General features: G+C 53.3%; 1 protein-coding gene across 5 annotated transcripts in view; it reads right to left on the reverse strand.

Moving 5' to 3' along the window:
• Window positions 1-1585: 1585 nt before the first annotated feature.
• ANO1 (anoctamin 1) overlaps window positions 1586-12951 on the reverse strand; it is a 195119-nt gene continuing 183753 nt past the window's right edge. For 4 of the 5 annotated variants that reach the window (XM_025356116.1, XM_025356120.1, XM_025356118.1 and 1 more), the window contains 4 exons: window positions 10434-10486; window positions 7847-8031; window positions 4802-4907; window positions 1586-3376 (listed from right to left, as the gene is read on the reverse strand). In XM_025356116.1, coding sequence (XP_025211901.1) covers window positions 3110-3376; window positions 4802-4907; window positions 7847-8031; window positions 10434-10486 — 611 coding nt within the window. In that variant the 3' untranslated portion in view covers window positions 1586-3109. The remainder of the gene's footprint in view (window positions 3377-4801; window positions 4908-7846; window positions 8032-10433; window positions 10487-12951) is intronic. The other variant, XR_003115595.1, reaches the window with a different exon arrangement.

Genomic DNA, 12951 nt, shown 5'->3' on the forward strand with positions numbered 1-12951 from the left:
ACACCCCAGCACATATGCACACACACACCAGAACATAGGCACACACACACACCAGTACATATGCACACACACCCTAGCACATATGCACATACACACACCAGCAAATATGCACACACACACACCAGCACATGTGCACACACACACACCAGCACATATGCACACACACCCCAGCACATATGCGCATACACACACCAGCACATATGCACACACACACCAGCAAATATGCACATACACACACCAGCACATATGCACACATGCCAGCACATATGCACATACACACACCAGCACATATGCACACACACCCCAGCACATACGCATATGCACACACACACACCAGCACATATGCACACATACACCAGCACATATACATATACAGACACAGGCAAAGGCAAACAGGCGTGTGAACCCTGGGGTGATGCACACTGACATGGTTTGGCTCTGTGTCCCCACCCACATCTCATGTCAAATTGTAATCCCCATGTGTTGTGGGTGGGACCTGGTGGGAGGTGGTTGAATCATGGGGCGCATTTCCCCCATGCTATTCTCGTGATAGTGGGTGAGTTCTCAGGACATCTGATGGTTGGAAAGCGTGGCACGTGCCCCCTTTGCTCGCTCTCTCCTGCTCCAGCATTGTGAAGACGTGCTTGCGTCCCCTTTGCTCTCTGCTATGATCGTTAAGTTTCCTGAGACCTCTCAGTCATGCCTCCGGTCAAGCATGCAAAAGTGTGAGTCAATTAAACCTCTTTTCTTCGTAAATTATTCAGTCTCAGGTAGTTCTCTTTATTTATTTTTTTTTGAGATGGAGTCTCACTCTGTCACCCAGGTTGGAGTGTGATGGCACGATCTCGGTTCACTGCAGCCTTTGCCTCCCAGGTTCAAGTGATTCTCCTGCCTCAGCCTCTCCAGTAGCTGAGATGACAGGTGTGCACCACCATGCCCAGCTAATTTTTGTCTTTTTTTTTCAGTAGAGACGGGATTTCGCCATGTTGGCCAGGCTGGTCTTGAACTCCTCCAGCAATCCACCCCCCTTGTCCTCCCAAAGTGCTGGGATTATAGGTGTGAGCCACCACACCCGGCCTCAGGTAGTTCTTTATAGCAGTGTGAGAATGGATAATACATACACAAACCATGCAAACACATAAACACAAGCATTCACAAGCACACACACACTGCATACACACGTGCATGCACACATAGACATACACACACATGCATATATGCACACGTGTCCACATGCACACACACCCGCACCCATATGCATATACAAGCAAATACAAATGCATACACATGTGATGCACACAAACATGTAAACACACAGGCACATGCACACAAGCAAATGTGAACAGGAGTGCACATGATACATGCAAAACAAATGCAAATGAATAGGCACACACGTGTGCATGCACAAATGCACACACGCACAGAGAGACAAAGTCCCAAGAACATTTAGAGCCATGCACAGGCCGGCACCAAAGGAAAGAGACGCCTGTCAGTCAGTGCTGAGTTTGCAGGGTCCACTGGACTTTGGGGACGGCCTGTGAGTTTCCCAGGCGGACTCAGGCAGACAGCATTCAAGTGGGAAAAGTGTCGTATATTCAAATTTATTTAGATGAATGTCCAGCCACAGTCTTCTGTGGATTTGTGTACATTCACTTTTTTAAAAAACGGTTTCCATAAAAGGATTTTTGGTAATCGCCTAATTTTTAATACAGTATTTATATACAAAACCCATTTCAAACTACTTACTGTACAAGAGAAAAGAGAAGCATCAGATTGCATGATTTTAGCAAATAATGGAAATCTATGACACCTATGAACTTTGATCACAGTTGGCAGATTAAAGGGAATGTCAACATCACATCAATGATGTGTTCGAGACAAATATATTTCTGTTTTTCCTCTTGGCCTTTGCTAAAATGATGTTTCTCTCGGTGCTCGAGAAATTTCAGAGAGTTGTTTAGTATCATTGCTACAAATTTAGATCACTCATATCATTTATGAGACTTGGTTTATACACTTTTAAAATAATTGTCCAACAGTGACATTCCTATGAGTAAAAATATAGAGAAGTGTTACCAAAATAGAAGGCTTTTTTAATAAAATTCTTTGGTAGTAACAGTATTTTAAATTCCTCTCAACGCTATTCGGTTAACTAATAAACTCCCTCCACCTTTGAGCTGCAGAAAAAATATCCTCAATCTACCATATAATTGATACTTGAAAAAAAAACCCCATAAATATTCTAAAGCTTCCAGGGGATCCCTGGAAGCCCTAAGACTTCTTGAAACCCTGACACCATCTGTTTTAATGCTTCTGAGGTCCTCTCTGCCCATTTTCTGGTCAACTGGTTTTGTCCCATAAGGAAGACGACCAACTCTGAGGTCAGCTTGGTGTGAGGGGGCAGGTGTGTGGCTGACAGCGGGGAGCCTGCCGGGGATGCCAAGGGTGCTGGTTCCTGCTTAATCAGGGACACCTGTGCCCCCTTCTCGCTTTCCAGGAATAACTGGGATGCTCCCACGCCCCCTGTGTGGTTCAGGGATGGGGCACTTCTCTCTCAGCCGCTGAACTGACAGGAGGAAAAGGCAATGGAAAGTCTAACTTTTCTGAAACAGGCAGGTGACACCTTTTGGAACCAGAATCAATCATTATTTTTGGTTGGGGTTTCCATTTTCCCTGAAGCATCGCACCAGCTTTTGCCCAATGCCTCGGCTTACCATTTTGCATCTATCTTAAGGAATTAGGAGGATTCAGAGGAGGGTTTCTAGGGGCCTCTGCTCACTTTTCACTGCTAGGGAGACTCAAGATTCCAAGCATTCTTTCTGCAAAGCATCTGCCTTTGTTACCTTATTGCCCTATTACCAGCCATCATTTTGATTCATCTTGAATACTACAGATTAAAAACAATCCCCTGCATAATGGCTTTGTGCAAAAACAAGGGAAAGAAAACAGAAAGAAGAAAGGAAAATGTCCTATCAGAAAGTGTTCCTCCATGTTTGCAGAAAACCCAGGACCCACCGGGCCCTGGCGGGAGCGGGAAGCCACCTGCCCCTGGGAGAGGGTGCCCGTCAGTCGGGATGCCCGGCTGGCCTGCCCAGCCCTGCTGGCATAGCTACAGGACGCCCCCGTGGTAGGAATGGCTGGGGGCTGGGCTGCTGAGGCTGTCTGGGCAGGCTTTGGGGTTGTGGTGGTTGCACGGCGGCTCGTCCTTCTGCCGCTCCTTCTCCATCCAGGTTTCCAGCAGCTGCTGCTTGTCTTGCTCCTCCCGCATGAACAGCTCCACCATGAGCACCTTCTCCTTGTGGATCTGCTGGCTGATGTCCTTGGGGATGTCTGGGATGACCCAGTCCACGAAGTCGCTCATGAACATGACCAGGTTCTGGAAGGAGGAGAGGCAGCGTGTGGCAGCGGGGAGGATGGTGCCTGGGGAAATGCTCCCGACCTCTCTGCCTGGCCCCCACCTGGTGGAGTGCCGCCCCATGACCTCCTGGCCTGTTGACCTCCCTGGGCCTCAGTTCCCAGAAGGTATAAAGGAGGCACAGAACCACCCGGCAGGCCTTTGGGAAATGTTGGCCGACTTTCTCGAATGCATCTGAACTCAGTAATTGGGAAAATCACCTGAGTCATTCTGAATTCCTTGACCAGGAGACTCAGGAAGTGACCTGATGGGTCACGCATCGCCAAATCTAACAAGCATTGAGGCTTTGGGGAAAAGCATGAAACTGGAAATAGCCACAAATGGATCAAACTTTTAGTTTGCAAAGCCTCCCAGGGCCCCCCTGAACATCTACCACCTCCGTGGAGACATTTCTGGTGGATAGAAGGCAACACAAGTCAGTTTTTATGGAAAAACGGAATCTTGTCGTTTGCTGAACATCTGTCCAGCAAGCATGTGTGAGCACCCCGGGCTGAGCAGGTTCCCGCCATGGACGGTGCTGGTGCCCCCTGGATTGGTGTCTTCTCCTGGTTGGTGCTCCCAGTCCCCAGCTGTGGCTGGGACCGGCTGCTCATGCTCGCAGCTGCAGAACGTATGCTCCCTCTCATCTCCCTCTTCCCAGCCTGGTCAGTCCAAAGCAGTGACCGGCCCATCTAGGGGTGGCCTTGCCTCCGGGTAAGGCCAGGTCTGGGGTGCCATGCATGCTCCGGGGCTCCCTTGGGGTAAGGCTGGGCTGTCTCTGGCCGAGACCCCTCCTTGCTGGGCTCTCAGGCTCTGGCCTGCGGAACCCAGCCCCACACACCTTTTACACCGCTTGCTGTGAAAAGCTGATGGATGAGGCCGCTGAGCTTAGAGGAGTGGAAGGGCCTGCCCTGTGACAGAGCTGGGACTTGAACCCAGTCCTGGGGATTCCAGCATCAGAGCCCTCGGCCCACTGCCTTCCTAGCATCGACTTAATCAAGGCTAGAGGGACACTGGTGAGCAGAACCTTGGCAGGTGATCTGCCTGGCTCGGCCTCCCGAAATGTTGAGATTACAGGTGTGAGCCACCGTGCCTGGCCCCTGTCTCTTTCAATAAAGACACTTCTACTGGATTAAACCCACCAGCCAGTCAGAACTCTTCTGCCGGCACTTATCTGGCCCCTCTCTTTGCCTTCCTCTCTCATGAGGTTGTCTTGGGCCCTGTCGGTGCAGGGGGCCTGGGGTCGGCCAGGTCCCCCCCTCGGGTGTCCCAGAGCAAGTTCTCCAGGCCTCTGGAGGAGTCTCTGAACCCCTGGCTTTAGCAGCTCGTGCCTTCCAGACTGTGGGCATGGGGTGGTCCCTTAGTGCCCCCATCCTCAAACCGGAAACAAAGAGGGACGCACCGTACCTGGAAGACGATGACGAACGCCAGCCGGGCTGCCAGGACGGCCCAGAAGTCCTTGGAGATGTCGTACTTGTTTTCCGACCACGGTGGCTCTCGGTAGTCTTTGTACCTACAAAAGACAGTGGTGGAGTCGAGGGTGGGACTTCGGCGGGGCTCAGGCTCTGGCTGGAGCCAGGCAGCTCGAGGGACGCCTGGGAGAGGCTCAGCTTGGTGTGTGGCTGCCTCCGGGAGGACAGCCCTCTCCTGGGCGAGCAGCCCGCGGCCCCGCACCCAGGGAATGTCTCTCCACGGTGGAGGGGGGTGGTCAGGACCCCCCACGGGCCAGGCAGGACCTGAGGGGCTTCGTGTAAAACATATGTGGCAGGAAGTATCCCCCGGGCCCAGCCGTGGGCTCACAGAATCAAGGGCAGGGACCATGTGGTCCAGGAGATTCCAAACTTTTAAAAGCAGTGGAGCCTCTGTTCCCAAAAGAAATCTCACTGGATACTCCAATAGGGTCCCAAGAGTGCAGAGCCTACTTGGTTGAAGTCGGGCGGGGGCAGGGGGTTCCCTAAGCTTGAACTCCCTGAACCTCACCCCAACCCTCACGCTCCACAGAGCTCCAGGATGGGTTCCATGAAACACAGTTTGAAAACCACCTCTGCAGTCTATCCCCTCTTTGAGGGAAACTACTGAAGAAAAGCCCTGAGCACCTTATCAGCCAGGAGGGGTGGCTCGTGCCTGTAACCTCAGCACGGTAATCTCAGGCTGAGGAGTCAGAGATCAGTCTGGGCAACACAGTAAAACCCTGTCTCTGCAAAAAAAAATACAAAAATTAGCCGGGCATGGCAGCTCACGCCGGCATTCCCAGCTACTCGGGAGGCTGAGGTGGGAGGATCACCTGAGCCCGGGAGGTTGCAGTGAGTTTTTGATCACGCCACTGCTCTTCAGCCTGGCTGCAAAGTGAGACCCTGTCTCTAAAAAAAGCCAACCAAACAACCACCAAAACACCCAGCAAACCAATACCCTGAACATTTTATCAAAGTCACTTAAACAGCTTCTCAAACATTTGCGAAAGAACGAAGCTAAGCATTCCATTGGTGCAGGCAGAGGCCTGTGAGGCAGCCGGCCCGGCCCGCCCTGCCCTGCCCGGGTCTGGGGCTGCTTTCCCTCCTCCAGGGGTGCCGCTTGGTCCTCACCGCCTTATCTCGAGAGAACGCGAGCTGTCCCCGGTTCTCGTTACCAGCTTTAGATGTAGCTGACTGATCTCCTGCTTGGAGAGTCAAGCTCACTCACACCCACTGCCCTGCCGAGGTCCTGCCACTGACCTTGGCTCTTCGTGGATACAATTGGAGCCTTAGGAAGGAGACCCGCCCCATTCATGACCACTGCCCATGCTCCAGTTCTCCCCAGCCCCTTCCTCTTTTACAGAGACCCCGAGACGCCCAGGGTCTGTGGGCTCAGGGTGAGGTCTCTGCCTAGGGCCTCCCTCCCTCCACGGCTCCCTGAATCTGAGGGACGCCACACATCAGCTGGAACTTGGCTTGAATGGAGCTGACGTCCCCACCCTTCATTGGAAAAGGTTCCCAAAGCTGGACAGAAAACTCCCCCACGAGGGGGCAGGGTTTCCAGGGGCTCAGCTGCAGTTTGTGCCCCTGCTGGTCACTAAAAGCTGAGGTCAGTCGGGGAGACCAGGAGAAGGTCCACCTGGATTTGCAGGCACAGCCCTGGCCTGGACCCACATCCCTGGTGCTCACGCACTCCAACTGCCACCTTGCTGTGTGTCCCCTAGGCAATCACTTGACCTCTCTGGGCCTCAGTCTGGGCATTCCCTCACTTACTTATGTCACAAGCATTTATTGACCAACTACTGTGTGCCAGACCCCACTCCAGGGATGGAGAATTCAGGGGGGTGCACAACAGATAGGGCCCTTGCCCACGGAGCTTGATTTCTGGAGGGAGCTGGATGGGATTCTCCGAGGGCCTATTTGGCACTGAGCTGCCAACCCCTGAGATAGGATTGGGCTGGGCCATGGCTGTGGTGCCAGCTGCTGGGCCAGGCAGAAGTTGCACAACCTGCTTTCCCATGGGAACGAGCAGCCCTGTCCTCCCAGTGTCAGAAGCCACACGCACCAGCTCGTTCCTCTTTATTCTGTGCTCAAGGCTTTGCCTGCTAGCATCTGTCTCCTCTTCTTCAAGTCATAGCACCCCAGTTTTCCTTAGGACCCCCCAATTCTCTGCGACCTCTCACCCTGGCACATGACCCAGGCCAAGCCAAGGAGAGCCCTCCTCCTCATGGCAATAGTGGTTGGTTCGGGAATGGACATTTGACTCAAGATGGGGCAGTAAGACTCAGTCTCTGGATTTTCACTGACTATTGAGAAACAGAAAGTCTTCCCACAGGGACTGCAGAGCAGAGAGGATTTAAGCCAGGAGCTGCTGGGGATCCTTTCCACCAGCAAGAGAACAATGCTACACAGAGGAAATCAAAGTGGAGCCTGATGGCAAACTGTAGCTCCTGGATCCAGCCATGCCTGAAGCTATCCTGGGCTTCTTAGTTATAGGAACTGGTAAATCACCTCTAATTTCCTCCCCTCAAGCATTAATTAATTAATTAATTAATTAATTAAATTAATTAACTAATTATAGATAGGATCTCACTTTGTTGCCCAGGCTGGAGTGCAATGGTGCAATCATAGCTCACTGCAGCCTCAAATTCCTAGGCTCAATTGATCTCCCACCTCAGCCTCCCAAGTAGCTAGAACTACAGGTGCGTGCCACAAGGCCCAGCTATTTAATTTTTTTTTTTTTTTGTAGAGATGGGGTCTCACTATGTGGCTCAGGCTGGTCTCTGACTCCTCAGCTCAAGTGATCCTCCTGCTTGGCCCTCCCGAAGTGCTGGGATTACGGGTGTGAGCCACTGCACCAGCCTTTTTTTTTTCTTCTTCTTTTTAAGCGAGTTTGCGTTGTTTCTTGACTTGCCCCTGATTTGAGCCCCGTCCAAACCCAGGCTCTCCCAGAAACCCCATAAACATGGCTTTTCAAAGAGGGGAGCAGAGACAGCAGTACCTGCAGATCTGCACCTCGTAGCCCAGGTCCAGGGGGTCATTGGGGGCTGTGCCGTTCTGGAAGTCGCTGACGTTGAAGGAGGAGAGGGTATGGTTGACGAAGCCATGCATGGTCCCGTTCTTACTGTACATGTAGAGGTACACCAGGCGCGGGATGAAGTCAGACGTGAAGGAGATCACAAAGGCCTGCACAGGGGACGTGACAGTGAGGGGGACCCCCAGCCTGGGCGTGGAAGGGCTGGCCACAACTGGCGTGACCCGTCCACGGCCACACTGGGCCCTGGCCATGCGCCACTGCCCCTGGCGGGGACCATAGCCGCACAGCCTTGGCATGCTGAGTGAACGGATGCGGGGTTATGGGTGCTACTCTCAGCCCCTTGGCAGCTGAAGGAGAGTGCCTGGGGGCCAGAACAACGCACTCCTAGGAGAGAAGGCGCCAGGTAGACACTGGCTGACTCTTGCTGACTGTGTGGCCTTGGGCAAATCACCCAACCTCTCTGTGCCTCCATTTTCTTCTTGTCAAAACAGGGCCTGCTGATACCCACACCATGTATGCACTGTGCCTCCGGGCTTGTTGAAGAAGGGAATGAGGCAGGAAGGGAAAGTGCTTTGCAAGCTCTCAAGTCCTCACCCAGCTCATTCTATTATAGCACCAGCTCTGGCTGGTGCCCTTACAAGAGAGGAACCCAAGGCCCAACAGCTGCCTCTCACATGGCTGTGTGGCCTTGGGCAAATCACCTAACCTGTCTATGCCTCTGGTGTCTTCCCTGTCAGATGGGGCCATGACAGTCCCCGCCTCCAAGGGCTGTGTGCAGACTAGTGGGCTAGTGTGTGGAAAGAGCTTAGAAGGGTCTAGAACATTCTAGGTGCCTGGTGAATGTACCTGCTACTATTTTTTTTTTTTTTTAGAGAGAGATATGGTCTCACTATGTTTCATTATGCTGGCCAGGCTGGTCTTGAATTCCTGGCCTCAAGCGATCCTCCCGCCTCAGCCTCCCAAAGTGCTGGGATTACAGGTGTGAGCCACCGCACTCAGCCTGCTGTTATTGTTGTTGCTGTTGTTCTCCTCAGAAGATGCCCACCATGCTCTGCAGCTGCTCACAGCGCCCACTCGTTGCAGACAGGATGTACCTCTGTTCCCAGCTCCCCCAACTCCAGCACAGCGTGGGCTCTGCCTCAGGACCCTGTGCTCCCTTGTCTGGGTGGGATAAGGAGCCATCCTGGTGTGCACACTCTGCCTGCAGTCTCCCTGTAATCTGGTGGGAGTATGTGCCTGGCAGAAGGGGTTGCCCTCCGGGAAAGGGCTCTGTCAGAGGGCTCTGAAGGGCCCTTCTCCAGGGCTGAGTGTCACCCTCTGCCCTCTGTGGGGACTGAGTCCTAGGGCCTGCTGAGACCCTGACTTGGCATTACGGCCATGCAGGGACATTGATTGTCAGCTCTGGGGAGCCACCCTGTGTCCGCCGTGGGCACGGTGTCAGCTTTTGGCGGGGAAGATTGGGCTCAGCTAGAGGGTGGAAGGGACGAGAGCCACGGGGCCCTGGCACAGCGGACTCCCTGTGGCTGCTTGGGGTTCTCATGTCTGGGATGCAGCCTTGGGCTTGAAGTATATGCTGGAGACAGCTGGGCACAGCTAAACCCAGGGGGGATCCAGGCCATGGGCAGAGTCAGACAGATCCTGATGGGGAAGGCTGAGGGCCGGGCCATCCTAGCCTGCGGGTCTGGGGATGGGAGAGGCTGGAAGGGGCTGCCATGCTGGGGAGGAGGCTGAGGGGCCTGGAGCCCTGATTCTTAGCAGAGCCATGTGTGAGGCTGATGAGAGCGTCCTTCTCGCCCCATTTCAGCATCTCCCAAACCTTCTCTATAGAGCAGCCATACGTTTCAGATTAAGGAGAAAAACCAACTTTTTTCTTTAAATAAGAGAACAAAAAGATTGTCAATAAGGAATCTCTGTGTTTCTCTCCCTCTGTCTCTGTCTTCCCTCCTATATCTGTCTGTTGTTTATTCTCAGTGGACTTAGGGGCCAAGGTGGGCATGGTGGAGAATTTTGCTCAAAGCTTGCAGAAAGGCTGGGCGCAGTGGCTCATGAATGTAATCCCAGCACTTTGGGAGGCCAAGGAGGGCGGATCACCTGAGGTCAGGAGTTTGAGACCAGCCTGGTCAACATGTCAAAACCCTGTCTCTACTAAAAATACAAAAGTTAGTCAGGCGTGGTGGTGGGCGCCTGTAATCCCAGCTACTTGGGAGACTGAGGCACGAGAATCGCTTGAACCTGGGAGGCAGAGGTTGTAGTGAGCTGAGATAATGCCACTGCACTGCAGCCTGGACCACAGAGTGAGACTCTGACTCAAAAAAAATTAAACAAAAAACTTGCAGAAAAAGTTTGAAGAGAATTTTTTATGCCTCCTCAGAATGCACCCTCCCCACCCCATGTGGTCAAGGGACATTTATAACTAGAGAATCCCGGCAGCCTGGGGCTGCACCATGGCTAGGGGTAGAAGACCCATGCCCAGCTCCTTCTCCAAGGGGTCCCCGGCCGCCTGGCAGTTCAGCCAGGACTTCCTTCCACCGAGGTCCCTGATGTCACTTACATTGATGATGACAGCAAGCTTCCCAATGCCTCTGAGGATATTGTACCAGATTCCTGGGGGAAGAAGAAGTCACGGTTTTAAAGAACCCCTACACTCTCAGTCATTGCAGCCACCAGGCAGCAGCCTGAGCGGGTACCATCCTTGCAGGGGCCAGGCTTCCTCACAGCAATCAGAGGCTTACGGCAACCAAGAGTCATTTGCTCAGGTCCTGAGGAAGCCAGGTCACTGCCAGGGCCTGGTGTGCACCAGCCCTTTCTGACAAGCTCACCAGCTTCTAAAAGAGGTGCTTAAAGACAGCTGCTCCCTCAGTGGTTCTGCACGATCTCCCCATGCACCTGTGTAAATACTAGTTGGCTCAGATGAAACTTTTTTTTATTCCTAAAGTGACTAAGATTCAATTGGCGTGCAGCTCCCAAAGCTCTGGTGGAGGATACCTGTATTCAGGGCTAGGCCAGACATGGCTTTGCCACTGAAGAACAGTGCCAGGGCCCCCGGCTGGTGGCACTCAGTCCACGGCAGTGCAGGTCGAACTGTTCCCCATCTGCACACCCCCTTGCTCCCTTTACTCCAAGACCCAGGGTTGCACCAAATCACAGATGAACAAGAAGATCACAACACAACGCCCAGGGCTGCTGGCCTCTCCATTGTCTTCCCAGCGGCCACGAGATCTAGCAGGGCCCAGGAAGGAGTCCCTCAATGGCCCAGGAAGCAGGGCCTCAGTGTTGCAATTCCTGGAAATGGTCCAGTGTCCCGGACTGACCCCTGGCTCACCCTAATTGCACCCTATCATGCCCAGCAGTGTCGTTTGCAGCGGCTTGGCTGGGAGCCCAATCCTGAGGCCTGCTCTCCATGCCCTGAGCCGGCTCTGAGATGGGTGATAACCAGCACTCGTCAGAAAGGACCAAGACGGAGCAGATGGACTTCCTGCCTGTGCAGGAGGCTGCAGGGAGAGCTGTACATAGCGCTTCTGCCCTGGTAGCCAAGGGGAGCCTCTCAGTCCCCGTTTCTGGGGTGCATGCTGGTGGTCTGCAAAGGCAGCAAGAGTTCAGGCCCCCTGTGTGGCCCAGAGCTAGAAACCACAGGCTCCGATGAAACCTCCGAGACCAGGATCTCTTGCTCCCTGCCCCCAGCCAGCTCCAATTCAATGACAGACCACAGTCACAATCATCATCAATCAAAAATGCCACTGTAGGCTGGGTGTGGAGGCTCACGACTATAATCCTAGCATTTTGGGAGGCTGAGGTGGACAGACGACTTGAAGCCAGGAGTTTGAGACCAGCCTTGCCAATATGGCAAAACACCATCTCTACTAAAAATACAAAAATTAGCTGGGCACGGTGGCACATGCCTGTAATCCCAGCTACTCGGAAGGCTCAGGCACAAGAATAGTTTGAGCCAGGGAGGCCGAGGTTATGGTGAGCCGAGTTCACGCCACTGCATTCCAGCATGGGCAACAGAGAAAGGTTCTGTCTCAAAAAAAGAGAGAAATACCCACTGCAACCCATTGCTGGTGGGCAGTTTGAGAAGTGACAATCACTATTCCCTGATCCCTGTCTCCAGTCCTCAGGCCATGGGAGCCATCGCCTAATTGTAGCTCCATTTGATCTTTTGCACGGGCGCAGCGATCCTCAGTTTATTTTTCTGCTGGAGCAGGTGGTGGGGCAGTCACATGGGCTCTGCACACTAGCAGCCCTAGGGCCACCGCATCCTGAATAAAGCACCTGGGAACGCAGGTGCATGAGGGCTGGATGGCACAGCCCTACAAAGTTAGCACTGAAGTGCTCCCTCAGGAGTGGGAACACTTCCCGCCCTGCATCTCCTGGCTGGGTGTCAGGGCTGAGGGCCCTCCGTGGACTCTAAGCTCCTGGGGCAGGCTGCTAATTGCACGTCCCTGTAGCTTCTGGGTCTAGCTTGGTGTCTGGCACATGAGGTGGGTGCTGCCGGATAAATGCCTGCTGAGTGACTGCACGAGCATAGAAAGCCCTTTCCAACCGGATGCTGGCACCGGAGCAGAGGCTGCAAAGCAGTGGCAGGCAGGCCCCATCCAGGCTACATGGCCGTTTTGTTACGCTTGTCTACTGCTTAAAAATGCAGACTGATGCTTTAAACCGGGAAAACGTATTTTAAAAAATCAAGGCCGGGCGCATCGGCTCACGCCTGTAATCCTAGCACTTTGGGAGGCTGAGGCGGGTGGATCACCTGAGGTCGGGAGTTCGAGTCCAGTCTGGCCAACATGGCGAAGCCCCGCTCTATTAAAAAACAAAAATTAGCTGGGTGTGGTGGCGGGCGCCTGTAATCCCAGCTACTCAGGAGGCTGAGGCAGGAGAATCGCTTGAACCTGGGGGACGGAGGTTGCAGTGAGCCGAGATCGTGCCACTTCACTCCAGCCCTGGCGAATGAGTGAGACTCCGTCTCAAAAAACAAAACAAAACAAAACAAAACAAAACACAAAAAACAAAATCGAGACTCCTCGGCTCTGGTCCTGGCTGGCTGGTGCGTCTCCTTGGCAACAGCTGGC

This window comes from Theropithecus gelada, chromosome 14 (assembly GCF_003255815.1).
Source record: "Theropithecus gelada isolate Dixy chromosome 14, Tgel_1.0, whole genome shotgun sequence".
Lineage (NCBI taxonomy): Eukaryota > Metazoa > Chordata > Mammalia > Primates > Cercopithecidae > Theropithecus > Theropithecus gelada.